The sequence below is a fragment of the Palaemon carinicauda genome, chromosome 6, assembly GCF_036898095.1.
Source record: "Palaemon carinicauda isolate YSFRI2023 chromosome 6, ASM3689809v2, whole genome shotgun sequence".
Taxonomy (NCBI): Eukaryota; Metazoa; Arthropoda; class Malacostraca; order Decapoda; family Palaemonidae; genus Palaemon; species Palaemon carinicauda.
In genome coordinates, this window is record NC_090730.1 from 27,445,943 (window position 1) to 27,465,942 (window position 20,000).

The following is a 20,000-nucleotide window of genomic DNA, read 5'->3' on the forward strand; positions in this document are numbered from 1 at the left end:
AACAGAAATAGTCCCTTGCTTTTCTGAATCTAGTCAAGAACTACTGGCATTTTAAACAGTACAAAATGGATTTGCCCTTCGATTTCTTGTAATTCTGCACCTACGTTTCTCTTATTGTTCACCTGCTGCTCACTTTAGACCTTACTACATTCTTTCCAACACCAGCTGAAGATATAAGATTCCACGAGATGACTCCACTACTTGCAAAACACGAAAAGTCCCACAATCCCAGTAAAATTTGGTCGAGGTCTCGTTAAAAGCAAAACTGCGTCTGAATGACTTCCTTTATACCGATATTTTTATCCTGGTGAATCGATGGAACCTTTCTGCTTATCGAAATCTTTTAGTGATTCCTGTCTTTTAGGGGAAAATTGTCGACGCTTTTGCCATTCCAACTACGGCGATACTCTGTCACTGATAGCTAAGCGGTGCTTGGCATCAGGTGATAGCTGTAACAAGAATCTTTTATTGAACTCTTATGAACATCTCTCCTCTCTCAAGGGATCACGGGATATTTTCCAGGTTTATCCGTTTCTTGCTTGTTTATACATATTGAGTGGCCATTTCTTCAATAATTTACTCCCTAATAGTCTTACTTATGAATTCCACTTACTCTGCTCACATTCATATTGGATTAGTTACTCTTCATAATTTGCCTTATTTTCCCAATCTAGGCATCTGAAATTTTAATTATTGTATTTTTTAGTTAGTTATTTGAATATAGTTTTTTTTATACAGACGCTTCTATGCTCCAATTACTTATCTATCTATCTATCTATCTCTCTCTCTCTCTCTCTCTCTCTCTCTCTCTCTCTCTCTCTCTATATATATATATATATATATATATATATATATATATATATATACACATATATATACATATATATATATATATATATATATATATATATATATATATATATATATATATATATATATATAAACACACGTGTCAAACTCATGGCACGTATTTGGATGTGCAGTCTGTCAAAGCAAATTCGGATATCGGCATTGTAGTGCTTAACTCATATTTGCTTGGCCCGAAAGTCGTTCCCGGCCTACTGCCTAACCAGCTTCAAGTGGCTACCTGCTCTTGTCGAACTCGAGAAAAGGAGCAACCTCATCCTCAGGGACTTGCTAAAGAAATCATACTTATCGGGACTCCAGTACAGTACACGGGTACACTCTTCCACTTATTTGCTTTTTCCTCACCAGATAGAAGCACCAATTTGAAGCTGGCTTGACTTGTGGGTGATAGGCCTGCAGAGATCCAAGCTCCTTCGAAACATGAGGTCATCTTGAATGTTATACAACCAGCTGATGAACTTGCTACACAGAAGTCAAAATAAACAATAAGCGCAAAATAATTTGAATCCTGTTTGTATTATAAGGGTTATTATTAGTGAACAACTATGAAATTCGAACAAAAATCGTCAGAAATCCCCTCACGTTTCATCTCTAACAAATAATTTTTAATATTATCATGAACTATGTACCCAAACCGTCAAAAATGATAGATACGCACACACAGATTCAACCCTTACCATCCCTCCCCACCCTTTTCCCAACTACAACCCGCTTGTTCGGCAATTTGTGGGAGAGTGTGGTTGCCGAGAGTACCCCAGGGTACGAGTACTCCCTTTCTCCTCTGAGCTTGGCTAGTAAGATATATATATATATATATATATAAAATATATATATATATATATATATACATATATATATATATATATATATAGAGAGAGAGAGAGAGAGAGAGAGAGAGAGAGAGAGAGAGATAAGAGTATATATATATATATATATATATATATATATATATAAATATATATATTCCTATTCAGACACTTGCTCTTTATTATATAAGGAAGATGTTCATTTTATCCATGTCAAAGTTGGGAACTAAAATCAGGTTAAAAAATGTTATCACAATACTCGTCGCCAAACGACAAGTCCTTTGACGTCTTAATTTGATACTTCGGCTTTACACCTTATCATGAATTCAACATACATAAATACTATTTTCATAAATATCCATAGATATGGATTATAATCACCATATCTTATAAACCATGGCGAATCATCATCAACTTTACCCAGCATTCCAGAAAACCTTAAATTAATCAATCAATCAATCATGAACTTTACTATCAAGATTTCAGACCAGATTAGCGTCTGGGGAAAAATAACAAAAACCATAGGAATCGAAATAAATATAGATAAAATAAGCAATAAATACATTAGAAAATAGTCGTTCATCAATTATAAAGATATTATATGACCTGAGTATTGACCAAGGGTTTTTATAAACTCAGGACAATGGAATGTTTAGATTAATAAAACCCGGTTAATACTAGTTATATGACCATGAGTCGACTTATATAGGAAAACGGAAGCAGCCCAACTACCATAATAATCAGGTCAATAAAACGGTTTTCATATATTTAATTCATCTATTTGTATTTTTTCAGCAGCTAAATAGAAATGGAATTACAAAGCAATATGGACGAACCAAAAACAGCAAATGTTTAATAAGAAAGATTGAATATTTAACGTGATGCATAAAAAAAATCAAACAGTGTGACCACGTAACTCATATATTTCACATATAAATCACAACTTAAAAAAAAAAGTATTTTGATAGAATTCTTCATGAAAATATTAAGGTGCGCAATAAAAACATCGCTGAAAAAGCAAAAGATCAGTTGCTTAGCATTTAAAGTGATACTATAAAAATATAACCTCTCTCACATTTTGAAATTAGCACAGCCTTCATACATACTTCTTAATAGTGAAAAGAGTGATAACAAATCAGTTATGTGCATTACTATAATCTTTATTAAGACTCCATCATGAATCAAATTGTTTCTCTAACAGCTTCAAGAGTGGCAGTTTTCAATTATCTAAATAAAGCATTTGATAAAAACTTGCAGTGATAATCTGTGAACATACTTGGTTTTAAAGGATTTAAAGGCAGCTCATGAATGGTAGAGGCAAGGAACAGTGATATTGCCCTATCGAGCAGGACAATGCTCTAGAGACTGACCATATATACATATGATCAGCGCCCAAGCCGCCTCTCCACCCAAGCTAAGACCAATAAGGGCCAGGCAATGGCTGTTGATGACTCAGCAGATAGACCTAAAGGGTCCTCCAAACACCCGATCCTTAGCTCACAAGTATGGTGAGATAGCAGAGACTACAGAAACTAACGAGTTTGAGCGGGACTCCAACCTCACTCTGGCGTTCACCAGTCAGGGACGTTACCACATCGGCCACCATAGTGGGCCCATAAACACGTAGTTACACTAAGTAATGTTGTGCGCAAGCAATTTCGTCAATCACACATCTAACCGACATTGACATGTAATAATAAAATAAAAACAATAAAGAACACACGAATCAATTCTGTTAATCTTTGGAATACAAGGTCGTCTTCGATTTGCCAACGCCACCTTGTACGAATACTTACCACATTGTACATTTTTTGCCTCTTGCTTTCTAAAATTACTTGCTTCAAGTTTTACGTTTATACTTTTCATTTTAATATACATTTACTCAACTAGATGTTTTCATGATCAATTAGATCTCCACTTCTTCTTCAAACTTTATTTCTGGCAGGGAATTTTCTTTGAATCTTAAATAATATTTATTTTTTTCTTTTTTTTTGTGCTTGAATTCATAAACACATTTGTTAATTACCTGCACTGTTTTTTTTTTTTTTTTATCAAATCATACAGTCATTACGATGTGTCTTTTTACTTTTCTTCTTAATGAATTAAATATTTGAAGGCTTACAAGCATTAAAGTTAAATGGGTTAATGACCCTTATATCTATTAATAGACTGAATAAACTTTTTCTAAAATGGCTTCCTTTTTATATATACTTCGTACAATATCCAGCTTTGCTTACAGCAATTTTTATTTGGTTCTCTTCAGTACTTTTCTGTTTCTATAATTTATTTGGATACAATTTCCTTTTCATTATCAAAATATTTTCCTTATACGCTTTTAAATATTACTGCACTATAAAGAGCTACCTTTCTCCATGAAACATGGTTTGCCCCTATAGGCGACTTACCAGAAAATATATATTAATTTCCAAAATAATTTTCATCTACAGCATATTCATCTTTAAAATCAGTTCTCAAGAATATAAAGAAAAAAAATGCTTACTTCCTTCCTCAAAATCCCTTGCCTGGATTGCATACTTTCTCGAAACTATTTTACTGTTGTGATTACTTTCCTAAAATGTTACTCTTCTCGGAAGAATTAGTTTTTCTTTATGAATACGTCCCGATTTTCTTCTTTCTTTCCTGTTAAAAGAAACTCATGACCTTAAACCTTACTCATTCATTTTTTCTTCTCTATTTTTCTCCTCTCCTCTCCTTTATTTTCCCTATCTTCCTTTCCGCCATCGTTTAATCCTCACTAACGCTCATACCTCTCTCCAGTGTTCCTTCGCTGACAGTAGTCCCAGCCCCATCACCAGAGCCTCCTGCGGCTTCTTCTTTTTCTCCTGCTGCCCCTCCTCCACCTAGTGCCTCTTGTTTCTCGATGGTCATGGCCCTCTCCAAAGTGTTTTCTTTTACTCCTCCTTTTTCGTCATTCCCATTCTTCTCTACCTGGTCTCCTTCCGTTTCGCTATCGCTCATCTGATGGACTCCAGGGGCAGATACCTTACTTTTACATGCATCATCGACAGTTCCACAGTCGCTTCCAATGCTCATTTTCCTATCCAAATGCTCTTCCTGGGAGCATGATTCTTCTTCTTTTTCTTTGCCGGCGCGTTTCGTGACTGCATTGTACCGCTCTTCCAAGAACTTAAAGACGCTCTCAATGCTTGAATAAGATGTCTTCTCGTGGACGTGCACTCCTGAAAAGAAATATGAGTAAATGAATGAGCTACGCTCATCTATCATCCTTAACAACGTAAGTCAACCAGAGTTGGTGAAGAACAAATCAACATACTTTTGCTTTAGCACATTAATGTTATGATGATATACAGGTAGTCCTAGGGCATTGGTTAAGGTAGGTTAGCTTAAGTTTAAGGGGGGGTTGATTCTACAGCCATATATGTTAGGTTCTCCTGGGTTATGCTAGGTTAGGCAAGCTCTTACTGAGACAGGTAAGGTTATGTCTTACCTGGTTAACTATCGCCTTTAACCTGAATAATATTCATATATCTTATTTTTCATAATTTCTGTCAAAAGAATAATGAAACCATAATAGTATAGGTTATGTACATGAATATTTAAGTAAAATAAGTTTATATAAGAGTGGCATCCGTATTAAGGACAATGTTTTCAAAAGAAATATTTTCATATGCAGTATTTATTTCGTGTTAATCATTTATCAATTTTTTGATTAACCTTACGTCTGGCTATTTCATTCCAAAAATAATTGCTGTATCTTATTTCATGTTAAGGTTATTGCAGAAAAACCGAAATAAAAATGCAACTTAAACTACACACTCCTTTTGCTTTAACTAACAGGAACAAATAATAAACGGGTCAGATCAGCATACAGTATAGTGCATGCGCTATCAAGCTGGTACAGTATTTAGGATTGGAATACAGCCAGTTTTTTCGACTGTGAAACAGCTACATAGATCGGAAAAGGAAATGAAAACAAGGAGACAGATAAGAAAAGAGTTGAAGTCATTAGATTAAATATTTTTTTTTTCTTTAGTGAAAAGACAAAGAATACAACTACAGTGCATCTTGACTAAGTTAATATTCAGTTTTTGTCCATTTACAGACGATTGAAACCACATTCCAGGACTTCAAAGGGCTCACCATTATAAATCTTTATCAAATGTAAACAAAAACAACGGCAATCATAACCAATATCATCTGTATCGCTAAGGTAGGCAGTCCCAATAACACAAAAGCATTTGCAAGGACATACATAAAAGTATGGGTGCCGTAGTTCAATGGTAGAGCACTGGCTTGCGTTTAAAGGTTCGTGGCTTGTGTTAGCTGACCCAAAGCCAATAGAATATTGGCCTTGAGCTGACCAAGGTGTACGGTATCAGCGTTAGCTGGTGAGAACGAAGGCGTACACCTGGCAACCTCATCACTAGCAACTTACCGACAACCGGAAGGTTCTACTATTCTACTTTATTTTGCTAAAAAAAATCGGGAATAATGATATCCACTATTAAAGAATTTAAACGTATTAACTAAACATAACTGTACATCAGAAACTTTTAAAATTCCCTGTCACCTATTTAAAAATTATATTCTGGAACAATATTTTTACGACCAAAGAATATGTTCTGGACATATGCCTCTACATTCTCCTAGTTTGTTCTCTGATACCTTCATACACGAAGACGAAGCAGTCAATGCTTGCTTTCCAACTTCTCTCTTGCTATTTTCATAAAAACAAAAAACAAAAACTCACAATACCCGGTGTGACAATGTACCATAATCGACTATCATTTGAAAGGCCACTTCCCTATAGCCTTGTCAGCTCTCAGCACATTGAAATATCTAAGAAACCTAGCAAATGAGTATTTCCCAAGCACTGAAGTCGGGGTTTTAAGATTACCGGGACATTACCGTAAGATTACGCACGATGCATGAGCGCGCTTTAAGTACCATATCCTACACTCAAACCGGGTTTTAACACGAGAGGGTTTTTGTATTGACATCAGAGTTAAAAAGAGAGGAAAATGATAGACACTACGGGAACAGAATTTTGGATTCAAAAGTTGAAGAATTTACCATGTACGGTATTTGTAATGTCACTGTAAACTGTTAACAAAAAATTCGTAAAAAAAAACGTTAAAAAACCGTAAATGCCTGGCAACATTCATTCCAGTATTTTCACCGTTTTATAAACGGATATATTGACGTTAAGGAGTGATATTCCGATTAAAATTGCGGTTTTTAACAATGTAATCAATACATACATGTTTGCATTTCAAGAAAATTACTTTATTCTAATAACAAAATTTTGCTTGCCAAATCTGAAATTAAGTGTAAAGGAGTTTTAAACCCCCCCCCCCCCCAATGAAAATATGTTTTTGCAATCTTTCTGAATCTTGCAAAAATCTATCATTTATTACTGCAGCTGACATGCGCAGATTATCCCTAATTTAGACTCGTTATTATATCATTCATAGTATTTCTAACATAATTAGAGTAACATTATTTACTCTAAGTTTCCTTAATCTTTTCATAGTTACAGAGTTCTAAGGTAACGGTCAAATTAAGTTACAACTGTTACCCTTATAGACAACAGTTATCTTTTTACTAATAACATTCTGACCTTGCATCTCCGAGGGTTAAATAAAAGAACTGGATTACGTTACATCACGATGAGTAAAACGAGATTAATGTATTCACGAAAAGAACTGTTTTCTTCCCTTCTTATAAGTGCCTATATATCATCATCATCTTCTTCTTTCCCACCGTTATCTTTACATTAAGGGGTCGGTTGCTTGATGCGCCCTCTCCAATTGCTTTCTATGAAAGGCAGCCTATGCTTGACAAACTATAAATCATGGCATTGGGTCCTTGAGGGATTGTTACCCTTTGGAGACTTTTAATGATCATTGAAACTATGTTTCCACTTTAAATTGTTTACAACTTTTTATGTTCCTTATATATTAGCCAAACATAAACTATAATATTTCTGATTATCATTATTATATGCCAAGACGTAAACATAAATACTAACTATGGAGCATCTTTAATCCCATTACTTCTGAGCTTTACAATTCTAAATTCGTGAAATTGTACCAATAAGCGCTTCATCAAACAATTGATAAAATCAAACGACTGATAAATGATAAACCCTTCTAAAAAACAGTTTACCATGACTGAAGGTCAAAAGTGAACACATGTAGGCCACGATAGTTAAGGGCAGAAATCACAATACTTGATTCAAGAAGAAGAAGAAGAAGAAGAAGAAGAAGAAATTATACGCTTTGTGTGAAAGTTTTCAAAATATGCGCGAGTCTGCTGAGAAGTTTCCGCATAGGACTAAGTTTGTGATCCCGCAAGCATCAGTGGCAGGAAATGGCTATCAATCGTATTGACAATAACCCTGCTGCATGAAAAGCAAATAATCTTAAAAGTAAGACCTGGATAAGATCTGTGTGCAAAGCACTATATAATTTTGAGCGTGTTAGCGATAGCCTGTATGTGTGTGCGCGTGTGTTTGTGTCTGTTTGAAGCTTTCTCCGTCTTTCTCTGGGGCAGGTACATCTCGCCAAAAATGTTTTCAAAGGTTCCCACGACATGATGACATACATTCACAATTATGCTTTATCATTTTAGAAGAAAATGGTCCGTGATGAACTACGGTTGAAGCGAATTACGAAACGTACCTGACATTTATTTCTTTATTTGAACCACGAAAACACGGGTTTTCAAATATAGAAAAAAAAGGTTTCTTAATAGGGATGGCATGCGAACAAAAAATTCTTATCTCTGGATTTCCTCGGCAGAAATTCAGGCAGGGAATATTTCAGTCATGCTTTTGTTTGCGAGATAACCTGAGATTAAAGGAGTCAAACTTTTTCATTATTTATTTTTCTCATTAATATTGCAATTGAGTTGTAGTGCGTAAAGCAGTACAGTAAAAACTTTGAAAATGAAATGGAGTTTCTACTATATGTGGTGTAAATGGAAATCGAAAAATTTAATGATAGAATTGATAGGATGAATGTAAGGGTTCAGACTGTATGATATAAAAATTGAGTAGTGAGAGTTTTCAATATTTTTCATGATTGAGGGTTAAGAGTTTGTTAGAATATGTAGGCAGAAAAGCAAGTTTTTTTTTATTGCAATAATGGTCTGAGACAAAGGTACATTAAGAGGGTGTAGCCTACAGTAAGTCTCCATAGCTATTCAGCATCATACAAAGGGAAGGAACAGAGAGGGAAGTTAGAGAAAAGATAGTGAATGTTGGTCCGAAGTTGTAGGATAAGAAAAAAAGTTGTGAAAGAGCTGTGGAATATTTAATGCTTGTAAATGAAAAAACAAAGAAACTGATAAGTGTAAATATTTTCAATAAGAAGAACCTTAAATTAATTTGAGCAACAGCAAGGCTATGAGAGTATATGGACACCAAGATGGTGGAACAGTGACTGTTAGTATAGATAGTGAAAAATGGAAATGATTGATCCATATAAGGATTTGGGAGTGAAAATAACAGACAATGGCACCATGAAAGATTAAGTGAATTATAGAGCAGATGAAGATAGATGCGGGTTGGGCAATATATTTGGAGGGGATATGATTTGTGTTTGGAAGCACAGCTCACATCATATCAAGCGATGGTTCAGCCAACTTTCCCGTTTGAAAGTCTAGTTTGAATGTTGAGTGTGAATGAAAGAGACGTTACAGACTTTGAAGTGAACTGTTGGCAAAAGCTATGTGGTGTGAGAAAAATTGATAGGGTAAGAAATTAGGCGGAACATGAAAGGCGTTGTACACAGAGTAAGTGAAATGAGATACTGAAATAATTTGAGGGGGTTCGGTAATGTAAAAAGAATATATGAAATTAGATTAGCGAAAAGATTTTGTAACGTTTAAGAGCGTGACTCACAGTAGGAGGAAGAGAGGAAGGCCTAGAAAGGGTTGGATATACATGGTGAAAAAAGTACTGGAAAGGAAGAATTTCCATATCCAGGAAGCACGTCATAATTGTGTAAGTGAACAGTAGCATCTATACCTATGAAGCGAGGAAACCTAGTTCAATTTTTAGCCAGGGCATACCTCTCTTAATCTGACAATTTAATTTTCTATCTGGTACTTTGTTACTTGTTGCTTCTACAACAAAAGTAAAAAAAATAGGCATTGTACTACCAATATAATCCCATAAAGATTGTTGAAAATCCAGGCTACCATTCAACACTAATGAGAAAAGGCGTACAAGTAATATATATATATATATATATATATATATATATATATATATATATATATATATATATGTATGTATGTATATATATATATATATATATATATATATATATGTGTATATATATATATATATATATATATGTATATATATATATATTTAAATAAATATATATATATATATTTAAATTTGAATTATATATATATATATCATATATATATATATATATATATATATATATATATATATATATATATATATATATATATATATAGACAATGATAATATCTATCTCTTTCGATTCTTGTACTCCATACTTCACGAATATTTTTTCTCGAATTTTATTACACTCTCTCTCTCTCTCTCTCTCTCTCTCTCTCTCTCTCTCTCTCTCTCTCTCTCTCTCTCTCTCAATAAATAAATACATATATATACATACATATATATATATATATATATAAAATAATAGGATTGTATTAACAAGTACAGATAAAAATTTAGCATCGGTACTGAGAATACATAGAGAGAAATTATCATAAATATATAGCACCTTTAGAGAGAGAGAGAGAGAGAGAGAGAGAGAGAGAGAGAGAGAGAGAGAGAGAGAGAGAGAGAGAGAGAGAGAGAGAATTTTACACATACTCTCCTTGTAATATTTTTGAATAATGATATATATATACATACATATATATATATATATATATATATATATATATATATATATATATACATATATATATATATATATATATATATATATATATATATATATATATATATATATATATATATGGGGGTTGTAGAGAGAGAGAGAGAGAGAGAGAGAGAGAGAGAGAGAGAGAGAGAGAGAGAGAGAGAGAGAGAGAGAGAATAGTAGTAATTCGTTCGTCAGAAGTTCAAGGTCCAAAAGTGAGACTCTGAACTCGATCAGACAGCCGAATGTTCCTTGCTGCTCACGACGAAGATTTCAAAACAAAAAGTTTCGCAAGGTGTCGAAAAAAAGCGATTTCGTAAGCCGCCTGAACACGAACCGAGAGGATCATTCACGACTGCTTTGCTGATTCACAATGGTAATACCTCTACTAGTCAGTAATAATAATAATAATAATAATAATAATAATAATAATAATAATAATAATAACAATAATAATAATCATCTCCCGTATATAAATTAAGAGAAAGAGCAATGTGTGCATATATATATATATATATATATACTGTATATATATGCATATATATATAATAAAAATAATCTTCATCATCATCTCCCCTATATAATAAAGAGCAATGTCTAGCTTTATATATATATATATATATATATAGATAGATAGATAGATAGATAGATAGATATATATATATATATATATATATATATATATAGATAGATATAGATATATATACATATATATATATATATATATATATAGATAGATAGATAGATATATATATATAGATATATATATATATATATATATATCTTTACGGTGACCCTCGGTGGCATTACCAGACGTATAATTACTCGTTCTCTCCCTGTCCCTCGGGTAGGGGAAGAGGGAGTAGTCATGACTTGGTGAGAGTGGTTTTAGTTTAAACGGGGGAAGGGGTGAGAGGGGTTGGATTTGTGTGTGTGTGCATATCCATCTAAATGTTCAGTTGTCATTTTTGACGAATCGCGTACACTAGTAATAACAATAATAATAATTGCTATCACTATGCACACTAGTATCAATATTTTGTAAACCAATATTATTATTGTTATCATTATTTTTATCATCATCATTATTATTATTATTATTATTATTATTATTATTATTATTATTATTATTATTATTATTATTATTATTATTGTTGTTGTTGTTGTTGTTGTATTCCGTAAAGAACCATCACAACAAATCTTATCATTTAAAAGCAATAACGATAACGAACCAACGACATTTCAAATTGGGAAGCGTGACACGATTGCAAACAACGAGCAAATATCCCGAGACAAATGATAGCCATTATCATGTTAAGACTCAGCTCACTTAAATTGCTGCGTGAAACCTTTCACCTTCTCAGCCATATCTGATGAACTTGAAGAGAGAGAGAGAGAGTGGCTGATTCTGGATAATATATAGTTATTTGCTCTCTCTCTCTCTCTCTCTCTCTCTCTCTCTCTCTCTCTCTCTCTCTCTCTCTCTCTCTCTCTCTCTCTCTCTCTCTCTCTTTAACAAAAGTATTGCCATCAATTTCAAATTCTTTGCTTTCAACTCTAAAATATTTACACTTATCAATTAACCCACTCTCTCTCTCTCTCTCTCTCTCTCTCTCTCTCTCTCTCTCTCTCTCTCTCTCTCTCTCAAACTGGAAACGCACTATACGCAAACTACTATTCACACATTCATACATACAAACATACATTATTTAAGATCAATCAACAGTGACTTCGTATATAAAGTCTCATACGGAATGAGGCTACTACCCTCGTCTAGATACTTTAAAAAAAAAAAAAAAAAAAAAAGGAAGAATTGTGAACATTTGAAAAAAATATTGGGTCTGGTCAGTAATTGGACAAGAAGTCGGGAATTTCTTAAAGGCCAAGAGTGCAAAATTTCTCTTGACCATAGGCTTGGATATATATATATATATATATATATGTATATATGTGTATATATATAATATACATATATATATAAATATATATAAATATATGCAAATATATATACAATATATATAATATATATAAATATATATATATATATATATATATATAAATATATATATATATATATATATATGTATATATAAATGTGTATATATATATATATATATATGTGTGTGTGTTTCATGTCACGCTGAGCGACATTGCCAAACACGGTCTCTCACCATCCCTAGGCCAGGGGGAGTAGTTATACCCTGTTAAGAAAAGATACCCTGAAAGGTATTAGGGAGGGGGAAGGGGTCGGAAACGTCAAATTTGTGTGTGCGTGCATATTTAGCCATCACTTTTGACGGATCGTGTACACTATACATACACACACACATGTATATATATATATGTATATATATATATATATATATATATATATATATATATATATATATATATATATATATATATATATGATAATTTTGCATATTTATACGTGTTTTTTCATATATATTCATATAAGCCATAATTGCCTCTTAGTATCGAATTCTCTCTGTTTCGGGATCAGAAACCCAAGGGGCAATCCTCTTTATGATAATAGCCTCTGATAGGCCAGGGACTCAAACCTAGGCCCACGAAAGCCCAAGAAACTGAGGTTTCAGTGACTTACCACCCAGCTGGGTGGTAAGTCTCTGGCTGACCAGAAGCTATTGTACCAACCGTGTGTCACACAATTGTACATAATTCCTTTTGCATATATTATGCTTGTATCTTCGCTCTTCTCTCGCACTAAACGAACATGAAAATTCATGTCTGCTGTTTTCTTCTGTAACATTGTCTGTCTTGTTAACTTGTTATGTCCTGTTGGCTTGAGGTTTTGTATATAAAGGAGAGTGTTCTATAATAATATAACTCAGTTGATTGCATCATGCCTTTGAGTTCACAACCCTCTCTCGGCACCGTCACATTGGTGACCCCGGAAGTCGACTCGCTCCCACTGCCTTCCACTCCCACCTCCCTCGCCCCTCCATCGTTGGTACTATGGCGGACTCTACTACAGCAGTTGGCGCTGCAGCCGCCCCATTGAAACTTTCACCGTTCGCCAGCGGAGAGGCATTTGCTTGGTTTCAGCGCGCAGAAGTCCAGTTTCGCATCAACGGCGTGACTCGCTCAACCACCAAAGCAGATTATGTTCTCGCGGCGATACCCAAGGACACCTTCCCGGAAATATCCGACAGGCTTTGTGAACAAGGAGACACGCCAATAGCATATGACGCCCTCAAAACATACCTTCTGCAGCAGTACTCGCCGTCGCCAGCCGCCCGTGTAGCAAAGCTTTTTCAGCTCTCGCAACAACCGTTGGGGGACCAAAGGGCTTCGCTTGCCCTCAGGGAAATGACCAGTATCGCTCGCCTTCAACCTGCCGCAGACGGCTCTCCTCGTGAGGTGAACCTACTTCGTGCCCTTTGGATACGCCGTTTACCCGGACCTATACGCGCTGCCATACCCGATGTCGATAGTTTACCCATAAAGGACTTGATGACCAAAGCCGACGCCCTTATGGATAGCCACTTCAAGACCTCCATCAACGCCTCCACCCCTGACGAAGAGGATGCCTATTCAACGTCAACTGAAGCTGACATGAATGCCGTAAGACATACACGCCCACACCATGACGTGCCGAAGCAGAGACAAAGCCGCCCACCCCCCACCAATCGCTCGCGCCCCAACAAAAGACTTCTACAGCCACTTACTACCTCCCATCCACCGCAGTTTTGCTACTACCACTTCAGATTCGGGGCAACTGCGAAGAAATGTGCCGAGGATTGTCAGTGGCCAAAAAACGTGTAAGTAGGCCATCGCCTTGGCGGTGGCCTCCCGTGTTTCTAATCTTATCTTTTTACAAGATGCAGGAACGGGCGTGCGATTTTTGGTAGACATGGGTGCTTGTCGTTCTCTTTTGCCAAGGAAACTCTTCAAGACACGACGTAGTCTGTCTACATCTGCCGACGTAAACGCCCACGGTTCCTGCCAAGCACGGTATTTATCACCATATCAAGACGACGGGACCCCCAGTCTTCGCAAAATTCAGACGTCTGGCACCGGAACGATTGGCAGCCGCCAAACAGACGTTCGCCGAAATGGAGGAAATGGGCCTTTGCCAAAAGGCCTCCAGCCCATGGTCGTCACCCTTACACATCGTTCTGAAGAAAGACGGCTCCCTCCGTCCGTGCGGGGATTATAGGCACCTGAACATGCAAACAGAACCGGATCACTACCCCCTCCCAAACATTGCCGACGTGACCTCCTACCTGCACAAAGCAAAGGTTTTCTCTACGCTCGATCTCCTGAAGGGGTATTATCAGGTGCCTATGAACCCAGAAGACATCCCCAAGACTGCCATCACCACTCCGTTTGGTACATACACCTTTAATTACTCCTGTTTTGGCCTTCGTAATGCTGGGGGCACGTTTCAATGTCTCATGGATGGCATCTTAGGGGACCTCCCTTTCTGTGTATGTTATGTGGACGACATACTCGTGTTCTCCTCCTCAAAAGAGGAACACCTCCGTCACCTGCGCATCGTGCTCGACCGCCTGCAACAAAACGGCCTTGTAGTCCGGTACGACAAGTGTACCTTTGGCGCCAACAAAGTGTCGTTCTTAGGGCACCGCATCACTCCTGAAGGTGTCCACCCCCTCCCTGAGAAGGTAGCAGCCGTTCAGAACTTCCCCGTGCCCTCGACCCTCAAAGCTCTGCAGGAATTCTTGGGCATGATCAATTATTATCACCGTTTTCTGCCAGCCATTGCCGCCACTCTTGCTCCCCTCTACGCCTCCCTCAAGGGCAAGCCGAAGGACCTGAAGTGGGGTCCCCTTCAAGAAGCAGCCTTCTGCAATGCAGAGAAGGCCCTATCAACTGCTGCGGCTCTCACTTTACTCAGCACCGTCACACTATTATCATAAAGTTGATTCCCACTTGGATCTCTGATCTCGAGGCAGAGAAAATCCGATATTAAGAAGTATTTAAGGCTTACATATATACAGTATATATATATATATATATATATATATATATATATATATATATACACACACTGCGTGGGGGGCACCGTTACATGGTGGAAGTATTTGTGTATCGCAATGATCAGCATAGCTGTACTAGTCAAGGCAACTCATACAAGGTTGGTTTGCTGTAAGCAATCATATTAAAGTCTCCACCATCACCAGTCCACAGTGGCCACTGTGGTGATGAAAATGGCCAACCTCCAGACACAACTAAGGACATGTCTGATTCCCTTGTCCTACAATGGACCAGAAACAGCTGCAATTGTTGTTGTGTATATACTGTATATATTACCTTTATTACTTGCTCACTTCAAAAGTATAAATTTTGACTTTGTCTTTTTATGTAGGAGAGTTAGGTGAACTATCGCTCAAAAATTCCCTCCATGGCCTTCATAACAACTCAAAGTCTCTTCCAAGTTATTTGATTACACAGACGCTCCCTTCATTATATAAGCTATTCAGTGGTTCCTGTTGCAACCCATTGTACCATCACCATTGTGTTTACCATCAAATATATAAAGCATTCAGCTGTTTCCATCCTTCACATTTTATATTAACATTAGCTTTCTGATCCCCATCATTAATTTCCTAACAATTAATCTCCACTCTCTCTCGCAGGCACCTTCACTCTATTTCATTATTTTATGCAGTTTCTTTTATTATCCTTAAACAATACTGTCATCCGTAAATATCAGCAATTATACGCTCAAATTTTACATATATATTTGCAGTTCTTTTTCTTACTTTTAGTATAACTTCACCCCAAGAGATATTAACAAAATATTGAGACTTAACACAATCTTGTCCCAGGTCCGTTTTATACCTATCTACTCACCTCCTCGTCCTTCTTTTTAAACACCTCTTCGCTTACACCATAGGAATGTTTAAAAATCTCCTTAATCTCGTCTAACCCATACATTTTCATTTCCCTCTACACTGCTTCTCTATCGACTGAATCAAACGCTTCTTCCATATATTTCAGGTACAGATCTTTCTCCTATAGGTGTTGTCTGTGATTGTGCTATATATATATATATATATATATATATATATATATATATATATATATATATATATATATATATATATATATATTAAAATACACAATGTTCCGTGTATATATGATAAATAAAATAAACCCACAATTTATGTCATTTATTTAGAGCTTTCCAAGGGATAATTTTTTTTCAGATTTTGTTTTCTGGAGAGGATGAAAGATGGTCCCTTCGAAAGCTCAAAATAATTTTATCTTTTTTTATATATTATGGGTTTATTATATATATATATATATATATATATATATATATATATATATATCATCCGTTACTATTCCCTAGAGAACAAAGGCCTCAGACATGTCCTTCCACTCCCGTCGTTTTATGGTCTTTCTTAGCTCACCAATCCATTATCTTTTCCTTCCCCTATTTCTTTTGCAATCTATAGGGACCCATATTGTTATTTTTCTTGTTCAGTTATTACTTGTCATTCTCATTATATGTTCTGCCCACGTCCATTCCTTTTAATTTTACATGCTGAAAGAATATCCTTTACTTTAGTTTGCTCTCTGAACCATGTTACTCTTTTTCTGTCTCTTTGTGCTATCCTCATTCTTTCCATAGCTCTTAGAGTTGTCAATTAGCTTATGTTCTAAGCCTTAGAACATAAGCTAATTGACAACTCTAAGAGCTATGGAAAGAATGAGGATAGCACAAAGAGACAGAAAAAGAGTAACATGGTTCAGAGAGCAAACTAAAGTAAAGGATATTCTTTCAGCATGTAAAATTAAAAGGAATGGACGTGGGCAGAACATATAATGAGAATGACAAGTAATAACTGGACAAGAATAATAACAATATGGGTCACTATAGATTGCAAAAGAAATAGGGGAAGGAAAAGAAAATGGATTGGTGAGCTAAGAAAGACCATAAAACGACGGGAGTGGAAGGACACGTCTAAGGCCTTTGTTCTATAGGGAATAGTAACGGATGATATACTGTATATATATATATATATATATATATATATATATATATATATATATATATATATTATATATTATATATATATACAAATATATATATATATGAAATAAACCCATAATATATAAAAAGATAAATTTATTTTGAGCTTTCGAAGGCTTTAGTAAGACTCCATGTGTCTGATGCGTAATTTGATACTGGTAGAACCACCTGATTAAATACTTTTCTTTTTAGAGAAAGTGTCATTTTACACTTCATAATCTCATTTCGTTTAACAAAAGCTCTCAATCCCATGCTTATCCTTCTTATAATTTCGGTCTCATGTCCTGGGGAAATACTTACTCTGTCCTAAGAGACAGAAAAAGAGCAACATGGATTCGAGAACACAATAAAGTAGAGGATATTCTAACAACATGTAAAAATCAGAAAAGGACATGTCAGAACATATAATGACAATGACAAGTAATAGATGGACAAGAGCAATATCAGAATGGATCTCTAAACATTGCAAACGAAGTAATGGAAAACAAACATATTAAGAGATTTTGGATACAGCAAATTTGCCATTAGGCTAAGTAACCCACAATACAAATAGAATCTCTTCGGAAATCTAATCATTTGTTGCTAGTGACGAAACCCGTATAATTGAATATTCGTTAAAACCCACACATTAGTCTGCTTAATTATTTTAACAAACAGTCAAAACAACCTCATCAAACTTTGTTATCGGAGGTAATGGAAAATCTTCATAATAGGTTCTAAAATAGAGAAACTGAATGTTGGAAAATAATTAAAGCGTCATTTAAAATAGGCTAAATTGAAGCCTACAATTATAGTTTAAAACGTCTTTCTTCTCTTTATTTTCTTTTTATTAGCAATGGCCTTCGGTCCAACTTGTCGCCTTGGCCAGCATCCAAATATTTGTTAAGGAGTTTGCTGCAATTTGTTGGTCACACTTCATTGCAGATGTTCTGGAAAAAACTCACGAGAGAGAGAGAGAGAGAGAGAGAGAGAGAGAGAGAGAGAGAGAGAGAGAGAGAGAGAGAGAGAGAGAGAGCAAGGCTAAATACAGTATGTTCTTTTAGGACATACAATTAACGCTCTTGAGGCCTTAGGCATAAGAAATACAATAACGAAGTCATCTACCGAAAATTAAGTTATTTTAGATAAAAAGGCAAACAAAGAATGAAATAATTTTATTGCATTTTCATTATCCAAAATTAACATTATAAATACTAAAATCGTCTTGCTTCTAGTTTGAACTGGAGAATAAAGCTGTCAAACAGTGTAACAGCGTGACACAAATAATGAAACATACAAGAGGGAAATAGAATTGGACAGGGTCATCCGCTATATTTCATCATAAGATTCTGAGAACTGAAATCATTTACAATCATTAATGAACACAAAAATGGAAATAGGCATGAGGAAAATAAAAATATTGAAATCACATATGGCCTATATATCAGCAAAATCCTGTGAATTTGTGGAATGAACTTCCTAATGGGGTAGTTTAATCGGTAAAACTTCAAGTTCAAACTTTTTTTTTTTTTGAACAGGCTGACTTAAGATTTTTTATAGTTTATATATGAAGTATCTGTTTTAATGTTGTCAATGTTTGTTAAAATATTTTATTCTAATTGTTCATTATTCTTATATCGTTTATTTATTTCCTTATTTCACTTCCTCATTGGGCTATTTTTTCATGTTAGAGCCCTTGCGCTTATAGCATCTTGCTTTTCCTACCAGAGTTGTAGCTTAGCTAGTAATAATAATAATAATAATAATAATAATAATAATAACTGAAATTATTTACAAGTATTTATAAATCCTGGATCTATGGGAAATGCTCGTAAAGGACATTCCCGATCCAACAGCAATTCCAATTCTCACCATCCAAGAGTCGAAACTTTCCCCTCCGAATGTAGCTGGGCCTCAGCAGGAGGGAAATTGACATAACAAAACCAGAGCAGTCTATAACCCACGTTAAGCCACCGGGTTGCCGAGTATATCCGCTTAAGACCGCACACCGTCATCCCGGGCGGTCACAGATCACCCAGAGTAAGCGCACGGTTACCCGCAAGGATTACCGGTAATCAGAAAGTTCTACCAGTCTAACACGGGTCGACTTGTTACCTGAGTCACCCGCGGGAAACGAAGCGATGTTAGGGGCTCATGGTGACAAAATACAGCTACTCAAGGATAAGGTGAGGATTAGCACAATTTGCGAGGGGTAAAGTGCTGTTGGTCCGGATAGGAGAGGGGTACTCATTTATTACAGAGGGGGAAGGAATGGCATGGGGGGGGGGGGGAGACCTAGGGTGAATTAATGTCGAGAGGCCTGTAATACCTTCGATGGGAATCAGTAAAAGATGGCCATGTCGCGATCTACTGATACTTGTTCTTACAGCGTTTATCTGATGGCTTCCCGGGAGGATGCCATCTCTG

The 20,000-nt window shown here is 35.6% G+C and overlaps 1 protein-coding gene across 1 annotated transcript in view; it reads right to left on the bottom strand.

Annotated features, from left to right (window-relative positions):
• Positions 1-2,445: 2,445 nt before the first annotated feature.
• LOC137642528 (cotranscriptional regulator ARB2A) overlaps positions 2,446-20,000 on the bottom strand; it is a 191,947-nt gene continuing 174,392 nt past the window's right edge. The window contains exon 9 of the mRNA XM_068375157.1: positions 2,446-4,873. Within this exon, the coding sequence (XP_068231258.1) occupies positions 4,419-4,873 (455 nt within the window). The 3' untranslated portion in view covers positions 2,446-4,418. The remainder of the gene's footprint in view (positions 4,874-20,000) is intronic.